We start from the raw sequence: 19,556 nt of genomic DNA, 5'->3' as shown, positions 1-19,556 counted from the left end.
CTTGGCTAGAGTAAGTCGAGTTGTGAGCTTTGTAATAGAGTTATTACAAAGAGACTTGTAATAGAGTTATTGCAAGTGAGTGAGAGATTAAGAGTTTAATTCCTAGGTTGCAATAAGTTGTAATCTAAAATTTGCTCGGTTAGTGAAGTTGAAAGCCTACGAGTGTAGGTCATGGTTTTTACTCCCGTGAGTTATGAGTTTTTCACGTAAAACTCTGATGTGTCATTTACTTATCTCTTGTTATGTGTATTCTGTGGGAACTAATAGGGAATCAGGTTCTCTATATAATTTGTTGGACCCTAAGTTTCTATCAACAAGTATTTTTACGTGGAGAACACTCTGCTCAAAAAGTTGAAAACACCACGATCTACTTCCCAATAGGATTTTTCTCAACACTTTACTACAACTCTGAGTCAAACAACAATGTTTACAAACTCTTGCAAACCTAAGTATTAACTCTAACCCTTGTAGCAATAAGTCACAGGCTATTGCGACAACTTCAAGTTAACTCTAACTTGAATGATACAACTCAAGTACCTAACACAACTTCTTCTAAAGAAAAGCTGAAAGGTACAACTCAAAAGCCCCTACTACAATTGAAATAGAATTAAAGTTACACACATGAAACTGGTTTTTCAATCCGGTTCATGTAGATTCAGGTTCGCACTCTTGAAACTCACATGATTTGCTCACAAAATGCCTTGCTATTTTGGTCTCAATTCTTGTTTAACTTCTATGTGCACGCCATCTGTAAAAGAGAACACAACTGATATATATATATATATATATATATATATATATATATATATATATATATATATGAGAGAGAGAGAGAGAGAGAGAGAGAGAGAGAGTTAGTTGGATTAGGATTAACTAGAAACATGATGCTTTACTCTTCCCTGGTGGAAGAGTTCTAGTTAACTTCAACTTCTAACTCTTTCCTTATCTTGGATAAAGTTCTCTTCACGTAAGGAGTCCTGTTCCTTATCAAATATACAATCTTTTCGTTTAGAGATTATCAGAAATAACCACTTATACTTATCCCTTGAGCATGCATGCCTTTTGCTTGAATCTGACCAAAACCTGTGTACAACGTCCATGAACCTGATTTATGCATGTGTTCTTTTACGAATCATCAAAACCAAAACTGCCCAGGTCAACAAATCTCCCCCTTTTGATGATGACAAACTTTGTACTTTTCAGAAGCGTGAAACCTGTTTCAACTCAACTCAACATCAAACAAAATATCATAACACTTTTCATTTACAGTCACAAATCATCAAGGACCAAGTTCATTAGGTTATAAATATTACAGTCCAAAGCAAAAATACACCTTATCTTCCCCCTTTTGCATCATCAAAAAATTGCATAATTAACTCAAGTGACCAGATTTTAACTGGGCTACTTCAAACGCAATCAGGAATTCAAACGCAATCAGGAATTTAATTTTTTCTCTTTTTCAATCTAAGGATATTATCCATCTAAGAAATATCAACAATAAATTAGATCAAAAGCAATGAATATCATTAATTGATAAGATCTTACCTCAGAGCATAAGAAAAAATCAAAACATAGAACCATGAGCAAAAACATAGAACTCCCACTTGGGCCACTGGTTACGACTGGGCTAGGAACAATTTAGGACTGGGAAGGACCAGGTTCTTGATTTTTGGCTTGAAGCAGTTTCAACATATCTTAAAGAATAACTTCATTCTTCTCTTTCTCCTTTGCACGCTCAAACTTGAGAGAGTCTCTCTCAGCTTCTACTTCAGCCAACCGTTTCTTAATCCTTTTAATCTCAAAATCCTTAGCCCCACTCTCCTGCTCAAATGCTCTAGCCTTGCTGTTCTTAGGTACCCTCTTAGATGAACCAAGTTTTTTAGGCACAATTTGGACTTGGTAGTCACAATCAGTCAAAGTTCCGGCCCCAAAATAGTCTTTACTAGTACAAACATCCCATTTCTTTACTAGTACAAAATAACCTTAAAGGAGGCAAGCACAACACTTAGGACAAATTCATAGGAAATGACATGAGTCTTGGTACCACAAATAACCCTATGAAGGAGTTGGATTATGAACCCTGTCAATTGATCTACTTCTCACTCTCTAGGTATTCCATAAAGACCAGGTCTATGAAGGTTGCCATATGACTTCTTTCCTACATGGGCAGAGCTAACATGTTCACAAACTCAAAAAGCTATGAGAGGGATTAATTTCACTTTTGTACACAGCTCTAGGTTCTTGCTCCAAGTCCCTATCAACAAATTTCCCGATAATGGCCAGTGAGGTAGGAAGATCATCTAAACTAGGCTATTTAAACTTTGTATAGTCATTATACCCCTCAGCCGGTATACCTAGTATCTATCCAAGATCTTTGTCATCAAAGCTTATTTTCACCTCACTGGTGACCCTTCCATTTTCAATCTCACAGTTGCCAAAATATTCCATAAGTTCAGCCTTGGTCAATCTTCCTTCCAACTGAAGGACCATGTCCTTCCAACCTTGTAATTCCATTTTTTCCAGCAGTAGGACCATTCTTTCTTCATCCAAATCACTAAGGAGTCTCCCTATCAAAATGGTGCTTTTCTAAAACTTAACCACCTTATCTTCCTCATGATCAGTTTCTTCTTCACTTTCTTCCTCCACCATTAGAACTTTCTTAGAATTTCTAGTAGACCTGGTTCTCTTGGATAGGACTGAGTCTTCTGCCTAAGCCGACTTTTTTAGAGACTTCTTCTTAGAAGTCTTTCTTCTCTTAGAACTAGGAGTGACCACTTCCACCTCCTCTGTCACATCATCATCTTGAAGGACCAGGTCCATCTCATCTATCTGAATTGCCTCACTTGTTTCCCAAACTTTCTTCTTCCCCTTGACAATATCTTTCTTGGAACTCTCAGCTAAGAACTTTTTCAAGTTGGCCTTATAGAGATTAAAGGAAAAACATAAAAGATTATGATTTTATCAGATTTGTATTATCTTTAGGAGATATAGATGTAGATATTTTAGGGAAATGTTTAAACATAAAATCCCTTGAAATCAGGAATCTCCTTGAGTCAAGAGATTGTTACCATTTTTTGTAGAATTCTTTTTTTTGTATAAATTCATGACTTTTGTATAGATTTAACTATTGAATGGAAGAATATTTTTCTCCTCAAACTTTCATGGTATCAGAGACACCACTGAAAGTGACTGTTGCTGCATATTTAACTCGTTCCATCATGATCCTAAACAGATATACATCAAATTACTCATTCCGGCTAACTGTCCACAAGAGGAATGGACGGAATTATCTAGAATAGGCTCAGACCGTTAAACTGGCCATAGATGGAAGAGGAAAACTAGGGTATTTGACTGGAGAAACTCAAAGTCTAAAAGCTGAAGATTCAAAAGTCGGCACGTGGAAGTCTGAAAATTCACTCATCAGTGCATGGCTGATTAATTCCATGGAGCCATCTGTAGGTCAATCTTGCCTTTTTCTTCCCACATCAAAAGATATTTGGGAGGCTGTGAGAGAAACTTACTCAGATTTAGACAAAATTTGCATAAATCTTTGAGATAAAAATAAAACTGTGGAAGTCTAGACAAGGTGAGCATGAGGTTACTGATTTTTATAATGAGATGATGTATCTTTGGCAATAGTTAGATCAATGCCATAATGATGAGTGGGATTGTCCAATCGATAGTGTTAGGTTTATGAAAAAAGAGGACAATGATCGTGTGTATTTTTTTTGGCCTGGTTAAATAAGGAGTATGATGAGGTTAGATCCCAGACTTTAGGAAAGAAACCACTGTCAACTCTTAGGGAAGCTTTTTCGGAGATAAGGAGAGAAGAAAATAGGCGGAAGGTGATGCTAAAACTAAACTTAGACTCAGATTTCAAAATGCTAGAGAACTCTGCACTAGCTACTGTAAGAAACGAAACTGAAGGGGATAAAAAGAAAAAAACGTGGTGTGAGCATTGCAGGAAGCTATGTCACACAAAAGAGATATGCTGGAAAATACACGAAAAACCTCCAAATTGGAAGAAAAAAGGGAATGATGGTCGATTTGGCCAGCCACTTGACAATCGCGCATTGCAGGTTTTCGGGGATAACATGGGCCAATAGACTACTTCAGATTTACCTTAGTTCACAAAGGAACAGTTAGATTTTCTGCATAATCTTTTGCAATCTCCACAAATTCGAGGTGAAAATACTTCAAGCCAACCATCTTGCTCATTTGTCCAAAGATGTATCCTACCCTCAATTTTCCTTAGTAGTAGTACCCTACGAAAATTACCTTGAATTGTTGATTCCGGAGCAACTGATCATTTGACCTGTTGTTCCCAATCCTTTTCCATATATGTCCCATCTGTAGGAAATAAAAAGACTCGGGTGGCAGATGGTTCTCTCTCGGCAGTAGCTGGGATGAGGATAGTTAAAATTTCATTCCTTCTTGTCCTACATGATGTTCTTCATATTCCTAAGTTATCATGTAGTTTATTATCAGTAAGTAAACTTGCCTGTGCCCTTAGTTGTCGTGCCATTTTTATTCTTCCCGTTGTGAATTTCAGGAACTAATCTCAGGAAGGACGATTGGCAGTGCTAGAGAAAGTGTAGGTCTTTATGTCTTCGAGGATTGATCCAATTTTAGTTTTCAATCTCCAAGTACATGTTTGAACTCTAGTTTTATTTGTAATAATATTATGATGTGGTATTACAGGTTAGGACATCCTAATTTTTTCTATTTAAAACATCTGTTTTTGAGTTTATTTAATAATAAAAGTCCATCTCTTTTCAATTGTGAAGTTTGTGAAATTGCGAAGCATCACCGAACCTCTTTCCCATCTAAGCCATATAAAGCTACGAAACCTTTTCTCCTAATTCACAGTGATATTTGGGGACCATCTAGGATTCCTACCATGATAGAGAAAAAAATAGTTTGTAAGCTTTATTGATGATCATACGAGACTTAGTTGGGTATACTTATTGAAAGAAAAATCTGAAGTCAAAGAGATCTTTAAAATATTTTATATTATGATTGAAACACAATTTCAGGTGAAGATACAAATATTTAGGAGTGATAATAGCAGAGAATACCTTAATGAAGAATTAGGGGAGTTTTTCTTAGAAAAAGGCATAGTACATCAAAGATCATGTCCGGATTCTCCCCAACAAAATAGGGTTGCATAGAGAAAAAACAGACATCTCTTAGAGGTCACTAGGAATTTATTATTCACTAGTAATGTTCCTAAGTATCTATTTGGGGGGGGGGGGAGCTCTTCTAACTGCCATTTTTTTATCAACAGAATGCCTTCAAAAGTTTTACAGTTCAAGACACCCTTAAGTATTTTTCAGGAGACTTTTCCTTCCTCTAGGTTGATGAATGATTTACCTTTGAAAGTTTTTGGATGTACTGCTTTTATTCATAACCGAACTCAAGGGAAATTAAATCCTAGAGCCAATAAATATGTGTTTGTGGGATATGCACCAAATCAGAAGAGGTACAAGTGTTATGATCCATATAAGAGAAAACTATTCACTATGATGGATGTAACCTTCTTTGAGTGTGAACCATATTTTAAGTCTCATCTTCACGGGGAGAAATTAAGAGAAAATTCACTTCAATTTCTTGATCTTTTTGAACCTAGAAAAGAATCAGATTCTAGAATTTATTCAGATAAGGACTTTAGTATTTTATCACCGAAATTAGATGTTTTAAATAGTAAAAATTTGGAATCTGAATCTTTAAGAAAAAATCATGATATTGATACAAATAAAGAAAATGATCAAACAGGTACAAAGGAGCTTATTATCAACTCAAGAAGGAGCGACAATCAAAGACATGAGACTAGAACTACTCGGCACTGTCAAGAATCTAAACCCCAAGATTCTACTAATCCTCATGGTAACTCCCCTATAAACTTATCTGAGTCTAGTCCTGTCCAGTCCGATTCTAGTGATCTTGACCTTCCCATTGCCTTGAGTAAAGGTGTCAGACATTGTGCAAAGTATCCCATATCAAATTTTATGTCTTTTAAAAATCTTTCTCAAATGTTATCTGCTTTCTCCTCACAATTACCTAGTGTGAAAATTCCAAGAAATGTGCAGGATGCTCTAAAAGTTCCCAAGTGGAAGGAAGCAATTCTTTAGGAAATGATGGCTCTTGAAAAACATAAAACGTGGGAGGTAGTAGATTTGCCAAAGGAAAAGAAGACTGTTGGTTGCAAATTTGTGTTCACAGTAAAGTTTAGATCAGATGGGTCCTTAGAGAGATATAAGGCACGTCTGGTGGCAAAATATTTCACACAAACCTACGGATTGACTATCTCGAGACATTTGCGCCGGTGGCAAAACTAAATACTATTCAAGTTCTTCTGAGTATTGTAGTGAACTTGAACTGTCCTCTTCAACAACTTGATGTAAAGAATGCATTTCTTAATGGTGACTTATTGGAAGAAGTCTACATGGACCTTCCTCCAGAATTTGAAAACAGGTATGGCTCGATAGTTTATAAATTGAGGAAATTTTTATATGGGTTAAAGCAATCTCCGAGAGCATGGTTTGACAGATTCACCGAGTTTGTGAGGAAGCAAGGATATGCTCAGGGACAAGCAGACCATACAATGTTCACAAAGCACTAAAAAGAAGGGAAGATAGCAGTTTTAATAGTGTACGTGGACGACATAATTCTAACAGGGGATGACTCAACAGAAATGGAAGCCTTGACGAAGAAACTAGCCTCATAATTTGAAATCAAGGATCTCGGACTATTGAAATACTTCTTGGGTATGGAGGTAGCTAGATCAGAAAGAGGACTTGCAGTTTCTCAACGTAAGTATGTGCTTGACTTACTTGACAAAATTGGGATGAGCGGATGTCGCCCAGCAGAAACTCTAATAGATCCCAATAAAAAATTTGGAATGAAGGAGGGAAAACTGGCGGACGTAAGACAGTATCAAAGACTAGTTGGAAAGCTTATCTATTTATCACATACAAGACCAGATATAGCTTTCACGGTACGTTTGGAAAGTCAATTTATGCATTCTCCCTATGAAGAACAATTGGAGGCAGTTCATAGGATATTAAGATACCTTAAAGGTTCACCAGGGAAAAGATTATTCTTTGGAAAAAGTGAACATCAAAGGATTGAATCTTATACAGACGTTGATTGGGCAGACTCGAACTCAAATAGAAGGTCTACCTCTGGGTATTGTACCTATGTATGAGGTAATCTTGTAACCTGAAGGAGCAAAAAAAAGAATGTGGTAGCCAAGAGTAGTGCAGAAGCAGAATTTTGTGCTATGGCCAATGGAGTATGTGAGATAATTTGGCTCAGGAGAATTTTAGAGGAGTTGAGAAGACCTGTTACAATGCCTATGAGTCTATATTGTGACAACAAAGAAACAATAAATATTGCTCACAATCCTAGACAACATGATAGAATAAAACATGTTGAGATACATAAATATTTCATAAAAGAAAAAGTTGAAGATGGAGTAATCTGCATGCCCTTTGTTCAGACTTCTCAACAAATGGCCGATATTCTCACTAAGGGGCTATTCAAGCCACAGTTTGAATCTCTAGTTAGAAAGTTGGGCACGATTGATATCTATGCACCAACTTGAGGGGTAGTGTAGAGATTAAAGGAAAAAAATAAAAGATTCTGATAACAGATTTGTATGATCTTTAGGAGATATAGATGTAGATATTTTAGGAAAATGTTTAAACGAAAAATCCCTTGAAATAAGGAATCTCCTTGAGTCAAGGGATTATTACCATCTTTTGTAGAATTCTTTTTTGTATAAATTTATGACTCTTATACAAATTTAATTATTGAATGAAAGAATATTTTTCTCCTCAAACTTTCAGGCCTCACTCTGCTTTTTCTGGCTCCTTGTAGTTCTTCCTCTTGTGGGAGGAGTCTCTGCAGGGATAGAAAGGGGCATCCTTTCTCTTCTAGCCACCCATTGACTTTCCAGGTATTCTCAATCATGCACTCTTATTCTTCTTTGGGTTGTAACTGTCAAATACTTTCTGCAGCAGATCATAAAAGGGTTCCTTTCTAGAAGGAGCAAGGTTCTTGGAACCTTTTCCTCAACCTAACAAGCCCCTCTGCTACAGTAGTGTCCCCAGAGCCACTTTCTCCTTCTTTTTCAATAGTTTCTTCCTCATCAACACTCTCTTCACTCCAAAAAAATCATTTCTCAGTTTCTTCACTCAAACAAATAAGAGTGGGTGAAGTAGATTCAACCACTCTTTCTTTTTCCCTTCCCCTCACATCTGCCTCAACACCCTCACTATCTTTTTATTTTTATTTTTATTTTTCTTTTCCATTTTTACCACCAATTATCAATAGTTTCTACACCAGCAACCGAACCAACTAACACAAACCTATTTTCAAGATTCTCTGCAATTTCAAAAGCAACAATAGAAGTTTTTAACTCAGAATTATTAGTTCAGTTTCAGATGAAACTGTTCTTCCCCTTCAGTCGCAGACTTAAAGGACTCATTATTTTTTGGGATTCTTTTGCTTGATTGGCTAGTAGCATCTCATTCCATTTCTTAGCATATTCTCTTCTTGCCACTGTCTTGCATTCAAGCATCTTGACTCACATCTTTTTGGGGGTTTGGGTTATTGAAGGTATAGGTGAAGGTTCTTTGGGTGGTGAAGAAAGACTTTTAGAATTCTTGAGGTTTTCAGATGTGTTTTCCATTTAATCAGTTTGGAAGGTTGAGAGAATTTGAGAGAGATTAATGGTTTTGGGTTTTTTGATCTTTTAGAAAATATGAGATGAAGGAAAGGATAAGGTCAGATCAATTTAAAGAGGGAAATGTTTAGTGTCTAACGACAAGTTTTTGGAGTTTAGAAATCTTTTTGCATTGGGAATTTCGGTTTAAAAAGACGTTGGACTCTTTCCCAAATATTTCAGCAATTATGTTGCGTGAGTCTCTTGGTGAAACTCGTTTATTTGTAACTGATTGGTTTAAAAAAGAGTTTGGGATAAAGTGGGACTCTTTTCAGATCATGACGCATTTGCATCTATTTCAGCTTATGTGGAGTGTAGAATACATACCTTATAAGCTCGATGAACCAGGTTCTTCAGTAAAAGTTCTCTTGTGTAAGACTGATTTTTTAAAAGAAAATATGGGTAATATCATTAGACATCAGTGAGATATTTTAGTACATGACACAAGAGTATGCTAATAAAAGTATGAGACTGAGCAATGTTTAATTTAATTATTTACAAAATTCATAAATTATCTAACCAATCTCGAGTTTGAACCGATTTTTTTAGGTGATCTTAATCATTCCTTATTCTAACCTATTCCTTTCAAAGTGATCCCTACTCAAAGATTTTGTGAAGATGTCAGCTATTTGCTTATCAGTAGCACAAAATTCCATAGTTATTAAACCGTTCTCAAACTTATCCCTCAGAAAATGATGCCTAACATCTATGTGCTTAGTTTTTTTGTGATGAACCGGGTTTTTGATCATATTGATTGCACTAGTATTGTCATAAAATATATGGATACATGCTACATCAATTCCAAAATCTATTAATAACTATTTAATCTAAAATAATTGAGCACAACATGAGGCAACAACCATATACTCACCTTCAATAGTAGACAAAGCCATAGAGTTTTGCTTTTTGGTGGCCCAAGATACAAGACATGAGTCAGGAAAGTATGCCATACCCGAAGTACTCTTTTTATCCACAAGAAAACCTGCATAATCAGCATCAGAATATCCCACTAAATCAAAATTACTACCTTTTGGATACCATTGGCAAATATCAATTTTGCCTTTTAAGTATCTCAAGATCCTCTTAACTACCTTTAAGTGAGACTCCTTTGGATTTTCCTGAAATCTAGTACAAAGGCCTACACTGAAAATAATGTTTGGTCCACTAGCAGTGAGCTATAACAAAGAGCGAATCATTCTCCTATACATCTTCTGATCAACAGATGAACCAGGTTCATCCAAGTTCAATTTCATGGTTGTTGCTATAGGAGTGCCAATTTCTTTGGAATCTTCTATTTTAAACCTTTTGAGCAATTCTTTCACATAATTTTGTTGATGGATCATAGTTCCATTTGATTTTATTTAATTTGTAAGCCTAAATTTTTTTTTTAGCTCACCCATCACACTCATTTAAAATTCACTCCCTTTTAGCTTAGAAAATTATTTACTTAACCTATCAGTTGTTGCTCTAAAGATTATATCATCAATATATATCTGAAAAATCAAGAGATATTTACTTTTTTCTTTCAAGAATAAGGTATTATCAATTTTACCTGTCTTGTAGACTTGCTCAAGCAAGAATTTGGACAATCTTTCATATTATGCTCTTGGGGCCTGCTTGAGCGCAAAAAGTGACTTATCAAGATTGTACACATGATTAGGACATTCCTTTCTTTCAAAACCAGGTAGTTGCTTGACAAACACTTCTTCCTTTCGATAACCATTGAGGAAGGCACTCTTGATATCCATCTGATGGAGAGCTAATTTCATGTAAGCAGCAAAGGCTATAAGAAGCCCAATTGCTTCCAATCTTGCATCTGGAGCAAAAGTATCATCATAGTCTATGCCCTACTCTTGACTATTGTCACGACCCAGAATCCCACCCTCGGGACCGTGATGGCGCCTAACATCCACTCGCTAGGCAACCCAACATTAGTTAACCAATTCAATAGTTAAACAGTTCAAAATAGAATAACAACAATTATTAACGATGATTAAAGCTGAAATACATGAAATAAACTCATAACACAACACGGTCTAACTCAATCCCAGAAATCTGGTGTCACTACTACATACACAACTAGAAGTCTACAAGTATAGTTTGAAATAAATATAACTGTTCGAATGAGATAAACAATAGAGATAGGAAATGGAAGGGAACTTCAGGGTCTACGAACACCAACAACTCTATCTCAAGTCTCTGAAGAAAATATGATCCGAGCAGATGCACCTCTAAACACCGTTGGGACCAATACCAGTATCCATACAAAAAATGTAGAAGTGTAGCATGAGTACAATCGACGCAATATATTCCATAAGTGTCGAGCCTAACCTCGACGAGGTATTGACGAGGTTATGACAAGACACATACGTAAAATCTTGTACAAATATATCTACAAAGCAACAAATAACAAATAGAACCGTAAAATATTAACTGGGATGGGACATGCTAAAGGGGTGAATATCATAAGAAAGACAAGAACAAGATCACCGAATAACATCTTCTGAAATACGCAACGATGTAACCAAGTAAAGCACCAATCCGTAAATTAAATAAGGCAATGAAATAAAGATAGCACGGCATCACCCTTTGTGCTTTTACTCTCGTCCTCACCATGTAATATCATAAATAAAATGGCACGGCATCACCCTTCATGCTTTAATTCTCCCAACCTCTCATTATATGATAATGAGTTCAAATAAGGCACGACAACACCCTTTGTGCTTTTCACTCTTCCTCACCAAGCAACAACACAAATCCGTATGACAAATGGAAGGCGGAAAGCAATTTCACTTCAATTATAGTGCCAAGATAATAAACTCAACTTCCAAAATTTCCAACATATTCAAAATAAAAAATAAATATGAGGCGAATAATTACAAAGTAATATTCTAACCTAAGCATGGAGAACATAGTCAATGATATAATTTAATACAAAGAAACAATTTCTGACCGCATGCTTTAGCCCAATGACAACGCATATATACTTGTCACCTCACATATACGTCATCCCCACACATAATACACATATCAAATAGACAACCAAGTCCTAATCCATCAAGTCAAGGTTAACCACGAAACTTTCCTCGCTCCGCCACCAAATCAAGGCACAACCGCGGCTTTTCCTCTAGAATTAGCCTCCAACCCAATCAAATCTAGCCAGATATAGTTCAAATAATTCAAAATAGTCTTTAGAAACCACCCACGAGTGAAAAAGATTCCATTTTTAATGATTTTGGAAAAAGTCATCAAAAGTCAGCCCTGGGCCCGCTTAGTCAAAACTTGAGATTCGGACCAAAACTAATTATCCATTCACTCCGAGCCCGGTTATGTGATTAGTTTCGAAATCCGACAACAATTTGAGATCTAAATCTCAATTTCTCAAAATCCCCAATTTTTACCTAAATTCCTAATTTCTACCATAAAAAAACTTAGATTAAAAGTTAAAATCAATGGGTGTTTATGGAAATGTAATGAAACAAGTTAAAATCTACTAACCAATAAAATAGGGATGAAAAACCTCTTCACAATCGCCTCTAGGCGGAGTTCAAACTTGAAAATGGTGAAAAAAAACTCAAATCTCGACTTTTGAAAGTTTAAATCACTGGGCGTCAGGTGTTCTTCGCGTTCGCAAAGCACCTGACGCGATCATGATGCATATTTGCCAAAAAGGCTTTGGCGTTCGTGAGCCACCCTTCGCGTTCGTGTAGGCTTTCTCCCCCTGCCTTCGTGTTCACGAGCCAACACCCGCGTTGACATAGAGTAACTAGTTGCCTTCCCCCAGAATACCATAACTCTTCGCGTTCGCATGAGGAGGGTCGCGTTCGCGAAGGGTAAGCCCTTCACTGTTCATGTTAGCGACCAATTCCCTGCGTTCGGGAAGAAGAAATCCGCCCCAGCCCTAGGTTCCCCTTCGCGATCGCGAAGCACAAAGCATAAAACACCACCAATAGTTGAAACCAACAGATTTCTAACTACAAAATGGTCTGTAGCCTATCTAAAACTTACCCGTGCCCCTAGAGATCCAAACCAAATATGCACACAAGTGTATTAACATCATACGAAATTGCTCGTGTGATTACAACACTAAAATAACACCTAGAACTATCAATCGAACATCAAATTGCATGAAATTTCAAAGAAAACTCAAGAACTTCTAAAATCACAACCGAGCGTCTGAATCCTATCAAACCAACTTCGATTTACACCAAATTTTGCGGACAATTTCAAATAGCAAAATGAATATATACTAAGTCGCAGTACCAAAATCCGAACTCGGTAGTCATAAAGTCAACCTACGGTTAAACCTATGAATTTTCCAAACCTTCAAATTACTAGCTTTTGGCAAAACAAGCCAAATCAAGTTAGGGACTTCTTAATATAATTCTGGGCATACGCCCAAGTCCAAAATCACGATACGAACCCATCGGGATTGTAGTTTTACACAAAATGTTGACCGTAGTCAACACAAGTTGTTTTTAAAGCCAAAAATCATATTTTCTTCAGATTTTCTCATAAAATCTTTTCGAAAAAAGACACAGAATGCGCATGCAAAACGATAAATACTAAATGGAGCTAAACGTCGCATTCTCCACCTCTAAAAAAAATGTTCGTCCATAGAAAAGTACCTGGACTGGTGAAAAGGTGTGGGTATCTACTCCGCATATCATACTCGGAGTCCCACATGGCTTCCTCAATCGGCTGACCTCTCCACTGCACTCTAACTGAAGGATAACTCTTAGACCTCAACTTCCGGACCTACTGAGCTAGAATAGCCATCGGCTCCTCCTCATAAGTCAAATTCTTGTCCAATTGGACTGAGCTGAAATCTAATACATGGGACGGATCAACGTAACTCTTCTGCATATACTAGGTTGTACGAAGATGAACCTGAATCAACTTGACTTTTCCCAAGACATTCCGAACCAAATCAATGCCTAACAACCTAGCCTCTCCCGGCTCAAACTAACCAATTGGAGAACGATACCGCCTCCCATATAAGCCCTCACAAGGAGCAATATGAATACTCGATGGTTAGTTATTGTTGTAGGAAAACTCCGCAAGTAGTAATAACTATCACGCCCTGACCTCGGGGAGCGTGACCGGTGCTCAACCGAGATAACCCGGTCAAGCAAGCCTTCTTGATACTTTCTACCTAACTTATCCATTATTAAAGAGAAGATATAATTCATCAATTAGAACATGAAATGATCAGGTGAGCAACACCAATTCATTACCATTAGTTATGTCATTTATAAGTCTCCAAAATATTACATTACACATTCATAGTTTCGAAGTGGGAACATGTGATACAATTACAACATATTTAATTTGACTCTCCCAACACCAATATACAACCCACACTATGTCTACGAAGCTACTAACAGATACAAAAAAGTACTATGATAGTGCCGACAACATGGCCCTGGCTATACCTCAAAACATAATACACAAGGAACAAAAGATACACGACCCGGAAATGGAGTGGGGTTCACCAAGTCAGATGGGAGGAGGGTGTACCGCTGTCACTAAACAATGTCACCTGCTGTGGAACCACCTACATCCATTAAAGATGCAGCTCCCCCGACAAAAGGGATGTTAGTACATATGGAATAGTACTAGTATGTAAGACTAAACACCCCCTCAATAGAACGAGTAACGATACAAAGAGAAACAATCATATGATCAAAATGAAAGCTTCAAATAATACCAAAGCATCAAGTTAGGAGCAAGATAAAGTTTAAAATAAATTTTCATATTTTAGGTTGGGAGATCTTTAGTACCGATATACCACCTGTGACTTTAGCACTGAGTCCGATCACTGCCCGATCGGCTAACCCATCTCACCTAAAGACATCTAATCATAATCACAATCACCTCCATGCGTGCGACATGGCGTCCGATCTCGATCCTATCGACTAGGCCGTCTCACCGCAATGCCGTGTGGATTTACATCACCCTCCTCTAGCAATCATCTCATCCCCATTAAGGGAAATAATCTCAACACATCAATCTCATCCCATTTAAGGGGAATATTCTCAACACATCAGTTCGGGGATTTTTCCCTCAATCACTCCTACACTGACACGTGTAGTTTCGGTGTTAGGTTATTTCGACCTACCCTTCCTCGGTGATTAACGATACTCCAAAAAATATTTATTATAAAAAGGATTTTAATCTCAATTCATAGCCTTTTACACATCTTTTCATTTCATTGGCACTAGTGGATACAAATGTAATATCATTCTTGGCACGTCGACCGTATCTCACATTTATGCTCACCCCTTTCACTTTCAAACCTCATCATGGATTATCAACAACATGGCATATCTAATCACAACTTTTAGTACACATATGAGCAAATACGAGTCTTAGTCACATTGAGTTTTCTTCCACAATTTGGCATAATAACTTGCAATTGAAACATAATTAAATTCTTAAGATTCGACACATTGGTCACATTTGAATACGTTCCCAAATGATAACACAATATGATAAGAGCATTCGGAACACATTTTGAACATATATCTTTCGACACAAGGTTTACTCGGAATAGTCAAATTTATAGTGAATAACTCGGGACATGAGAAGTAGGAAATTGGCCCATCACACTTGAGACTTACAAGAACATCGTGGAATTCCGTTCTAAGAGAAGTTTATCCAACATACCTCGCTTTGAGCTTTACTTAAATTACTACAATGTTCTGGAAATCCTAGCAACTTTGATCTATTTAGAGACATGATAAAATTGAACCATAATTAAGAACATATTCGTAGGTTCGGCTCATTTAAGCATTTCATCAAACGGTAGGCGTGCATTATGATTTCAAGGTTCTTCTATGGTGGATTCTTTCATCCCACAACCCAATATTTACCCATTTGAGCTCAACAACCTTCCCACAAACCTTTATGGTACATACATGCATAGATAACACTCTCATACCCAAGAATCACACTCCCCATTACCCATCTTCTACCCTAAATTCGAAATGGAAAGCTAGGTCTACAACCTTACGTCTTTAGAAGACAGCTAGCATGGTTTCCTTGTGAATTCTCCAAGACTTGAGTAAGGGTTGATAAACAAACAGCTTAGGGATAGATTCTCTCACTCTAGAGCACTTTCCTATCTCTAAAATAACCCCCAAAGTCTTTTTATAAAAATGGGATCGAGTGAAAATTTTCCAAACTTAAACTTACGAAGTCGGGTCTGCGATCGCATACCAGATGGCAAAATGATTATGCGGCCCACAAAAGGGACCGCAAAAAATGGTCCCAAAAACTGGGCAGGCCTGGATAGGTCTGCAGCCGTTATGCGGCCCGCAGAACGGTTATATGGTCACATAACGTGTCGCGAAATCTCTCTTCAAAAATCTTCATGTTGGTTCTGCGACGGACTATGCGGCCCACGAAATGATTATGTGACCGCATACTTGACCGCAAAATGATCTTCAAAAATTGGCTCAAGTTATGTTGTACTCTGTGGCCGATCTACGGTTCGCGAAGAGGTTCTACAATCGCATAGTGGACCGCAAAAATTCCATGCTCATCAAAACTTTTCCTTTAACTCCCCGACATACTGTACAACCCAAAAATTTCGTACCACCGCTCGCAAGCTCGCCACGAAGAATATCTACAATCCTCAAACACATTAGCCTACCTCATCACCACGAAACCCCGGGTTCTAGTAAAGTTTTACATGGCCTTACATCCTCCCCTGCTTAAGATCATTCGTCCACGAATGATGGTCAAAATTCACCATCAGCACCCAAAGCAACTCAGGTCTTAGTTCACATACCAACAGTTTCAATTTTGACTAACTCCCAAAATCTTCAGAAATTTCGGCATAGTTTCCCATATAACCGGGCCTATCCACTTGTGATAGAATCCCAGAAACCAATCCTAACAACATATATATAATCCAACGACATAACATAGCATGAAAACAACACCAACTGTGGCCTCATAAGAAATATATTACCGAAAGGAACACCCTTAACATCAACTATACAAGTGATATATAATTCATAGAAGGTAAGCTCTTAATATTTTCATAGAACACAACTACCTAAATACATAGTTATTCAAATAAATAGGGGTACTTCTTCTTCTTTATCTCTTCCCCGGCCTCCCAGGTGGCCTCTTCAACCTGCTGGTTTATCCATAGCACTTTCACGGAGGCAAATCCTTTATTTCTCACCTTTCGGACTTTCCTGTCGAGAATGGCAACAAGAATTTATTCATAAGTCAATTCCTCCTTAACCTCAATAGTCTCAATTGGAACAATAAGCGATGGGTCTCCAACCACCTTCTTCAACATGGATACATGAAACACCAGGTGCAGTAAAGACATCTCTGGAGGTAGTTTAAGCTTGTAAGCCACCCGACCAATCATCTGAATGATTTTGTACGGCCCGACATACCTCAGACTCAATTTCCCTTTCCTACCAAACCGTATTATACCCTTCATGGGTGAAACCTTCAAAAATACCCAATCATCCTCTTTGAACTTCAAATCCCTGCGACATACATCCGAATAGGACTTCTGGCGACTCTGAGCAGTTTTTAACCATTCCTTAATGACCTTAACCTTCTCCATAGCCTGATGCATGAGGTCTGGTCCTATAAACTCCGATTCCTCAATATCAAACCACCTAATGGGAGATCTACCTCTCCTACCATACAGAGCCTTGAACGTTGCCATTTGAATGCTAGTATGGTAACTGTTGTTGTAGGCAAATTCTATGAGTGGAAAATGATCATCCTGGCTACCCTTGAAGTCAAGAACGCAAGCGTGCAACATATCCTCGAGCGTCTGCCAACTATGCCTGACCATCAGTCTGTGGATGAAATTCTGTACTAAGATTCACCCAAATACCAAAAACTTGCTAAAATATCTTCCAAAAGTTAGTTGTAAACTGTGCCCCTCGATCTGAGATGATAGAAACCAGATTTCCATGCAACCTGACTATTTCCTTGATATACAACTGAGCATATTGTTCCGCTGTGTCAGTAGCCTTAACATTTAAGAAGTGTGTTGATTTTGTGAGTCGATCCACAATCACCCAAATTGAGTCAAATTTGCGAGGCGTGCGGGGTAGTCCTACCACAAAGTCCATGTTGATCTTCTCCCACTTCCACATTAGAATCTCGATATTTTGTGCCAACCCACCGGGCCTTTGGTGTTCGACCTTCACTTGCTAACAATTTGGACATCTTGCCACAAAGTCCGCTACATTCTTCTTCATGTCATTCCACCAGTAGACTTCCTTAAGATCATGATACAACTTTGTAGAGCCTGGATTCACAGAATAGCTAGAAGTATGAGCCTCGGTCATGATGTTTTCCCGGAGACCATCTATATTTGGAACACATAATTTCCCTTTGGCACCTTAGGGTACCATCATCCATGCCAAGATAAAAAGTTGTGGTCTTATGTTTATGAATCCCCTCCTTCAACTGCGCCAACAACGGATTGTCGTAATGCTCCTCCTTGACTTCCACAACAAGCGATGATTCATCCCTATTTTGCACAATCACCACTCCTTCACTAGAATCCGCAAGACCCGATGCACCTCCTTTGCCAATGGCCTTTGATATGGCTCCAAGTGAGCCAAGCTACCTATATATTTCTGGCTAAGAGCATCCGCCGCAACATTAACCTTCCCCGGATGATATAGAATATAGATGTCATAGTCTTTGAGTAAATCAAGTCATCTTCTCTGCCTCAGGTTCAATTCCTTTTCTTTGAAAATATATTGAAGGCTCTTATGGTCCGTGAATATATCCATGTTGACCCCAAACAAATAATGGCACCAAATCTTCAATGCAAATGCCACTGCCGCAAGTTCTAAGTCATGTGTTGGATAGTTTTTCTCATGATTCTTGAGTTGCCTAGAAACATAAGCGATTACCTTGCCATGTTGTATCAATACACACCCAAGTCAAATCTTTGAAGCATCACAATACACCACAAATCCATATGTTCCTTCTGGTAGGATCAACACCGGCGCTGAGTCAATCTTGATTTCAACTCTTAGAAGCTCTTTTCACAAACATATGACCATTGGAACTTAATTTCCTTTTGCGTCAATTTAGTTAACGGAGAGGCAAGAGTAGAGAACCCCTCCACAAACTTTTTGTAATACCCAACTAAGCCCAAGAAACTGTAAATCTCTGTTGGAGTTATAGGTCTAGGCCAATTCTTCACCGCTGCAATCTTCTAAGGATCAACCTTAATTCCTTCTCTGGAGATAACATGACCCAAGAATGTGACATATTTAAGCCAAAATTCATATTTTAAAAACTTCGCATACAACTTGTGCTGATATAGAGTCTGCAGAACTGCCCTAAGATGATCGGCATGGTCCTTTTGACTTCGTGAATATACAAGAACATCATTAATGAACACTATCACAAAGGAGTCGAGAAAAGTCTTAACGACCCGATTCATAAGATTCATGAAAGCTGTCGGGGGCATTTGTTAGCACAAAAGACATCATCAGAAATTCAAAGTGACCATACTAGGTCCTAAAAGCTATCTTTAGAATATCCTTCTCCCTGATCTTCAATTGGTGATACCAAGATCTTAAATCAATTTTGGAGAAGTACCTAGCACCCTGCAATTGGTCAAACAAGTCATTTATCCTTGGTAGTGGGTACTTATTATTGATCGTGACCTTGTTGAGTTGCTGATAGTCAATACACAGTCTTAGGGACCTATCTTTCTTCCTTACAAAGGGGACCGGTGCGCCCCAAGGCGACACACTCGGCTGGATGAAACCCTTCTCTAACAAATCCTTCAATTGTTCCTTTAGTTCCTTCAATTCTG

The 19,556-nt window shown here is 37.9% G+C and overlaps 1 protein-coding gene and 1 pseudogene across 1 annotated transcript; one reads left to right on the top strand and one right to left on the bottom strand.

Annotated features, from left to right (window-relative positions):
• Positions 1-5,287: 5,287 nt before the first annotated feature.
• LOC138907090 (uncharacterized mitochondrial protein AtMg00810-like) lies at positions 5,288-7,842 on the top strand (annotated as a pseudogene).
• Positions 7,843-8,317: 475 nt separating this feature from the next.
• LOC138908128 (secreted RxLR effector protein 161-like) lies at positions 8,318-10,071 on the bottom strand. The gene is made up of 3 exons (XM_070198770.1): positions 9,935-10,071; positions 9,600-9,871; positions 8,318-8,388 (listed from the first exon to the last, which is right to left on the bottom strand). The coding sequence occupies exons 1-3, from the start codon at positions 10,069-10,071 to the stop codon at positions 8,318-8,320; spliced, it is 480 nt and encodes a 159-aa protein (XP_070054871.1).
• Between the last annotated feature and the right edge of the window lie 9,485 nt (positions 10,072-19,556).

This window comes from Nicotiana tomentosiformis, chromosome 3 (assembly GCF_000390325.3).
Source record: "Nicotiana tomentosiformis chromosome 3, ASM39032v3, whole genome shotgun sequence".
Taxonomy (NCBI): Eukaryota; Viridiplantae; Streptophyta; class Magnoliopsida; order Solanales; family Solanaceae; genus Nicotiana; species Nicotiana tomentosiformis.
This window is presented reverse-complemented; position numbering and strand designations above follow the sequence as displayed.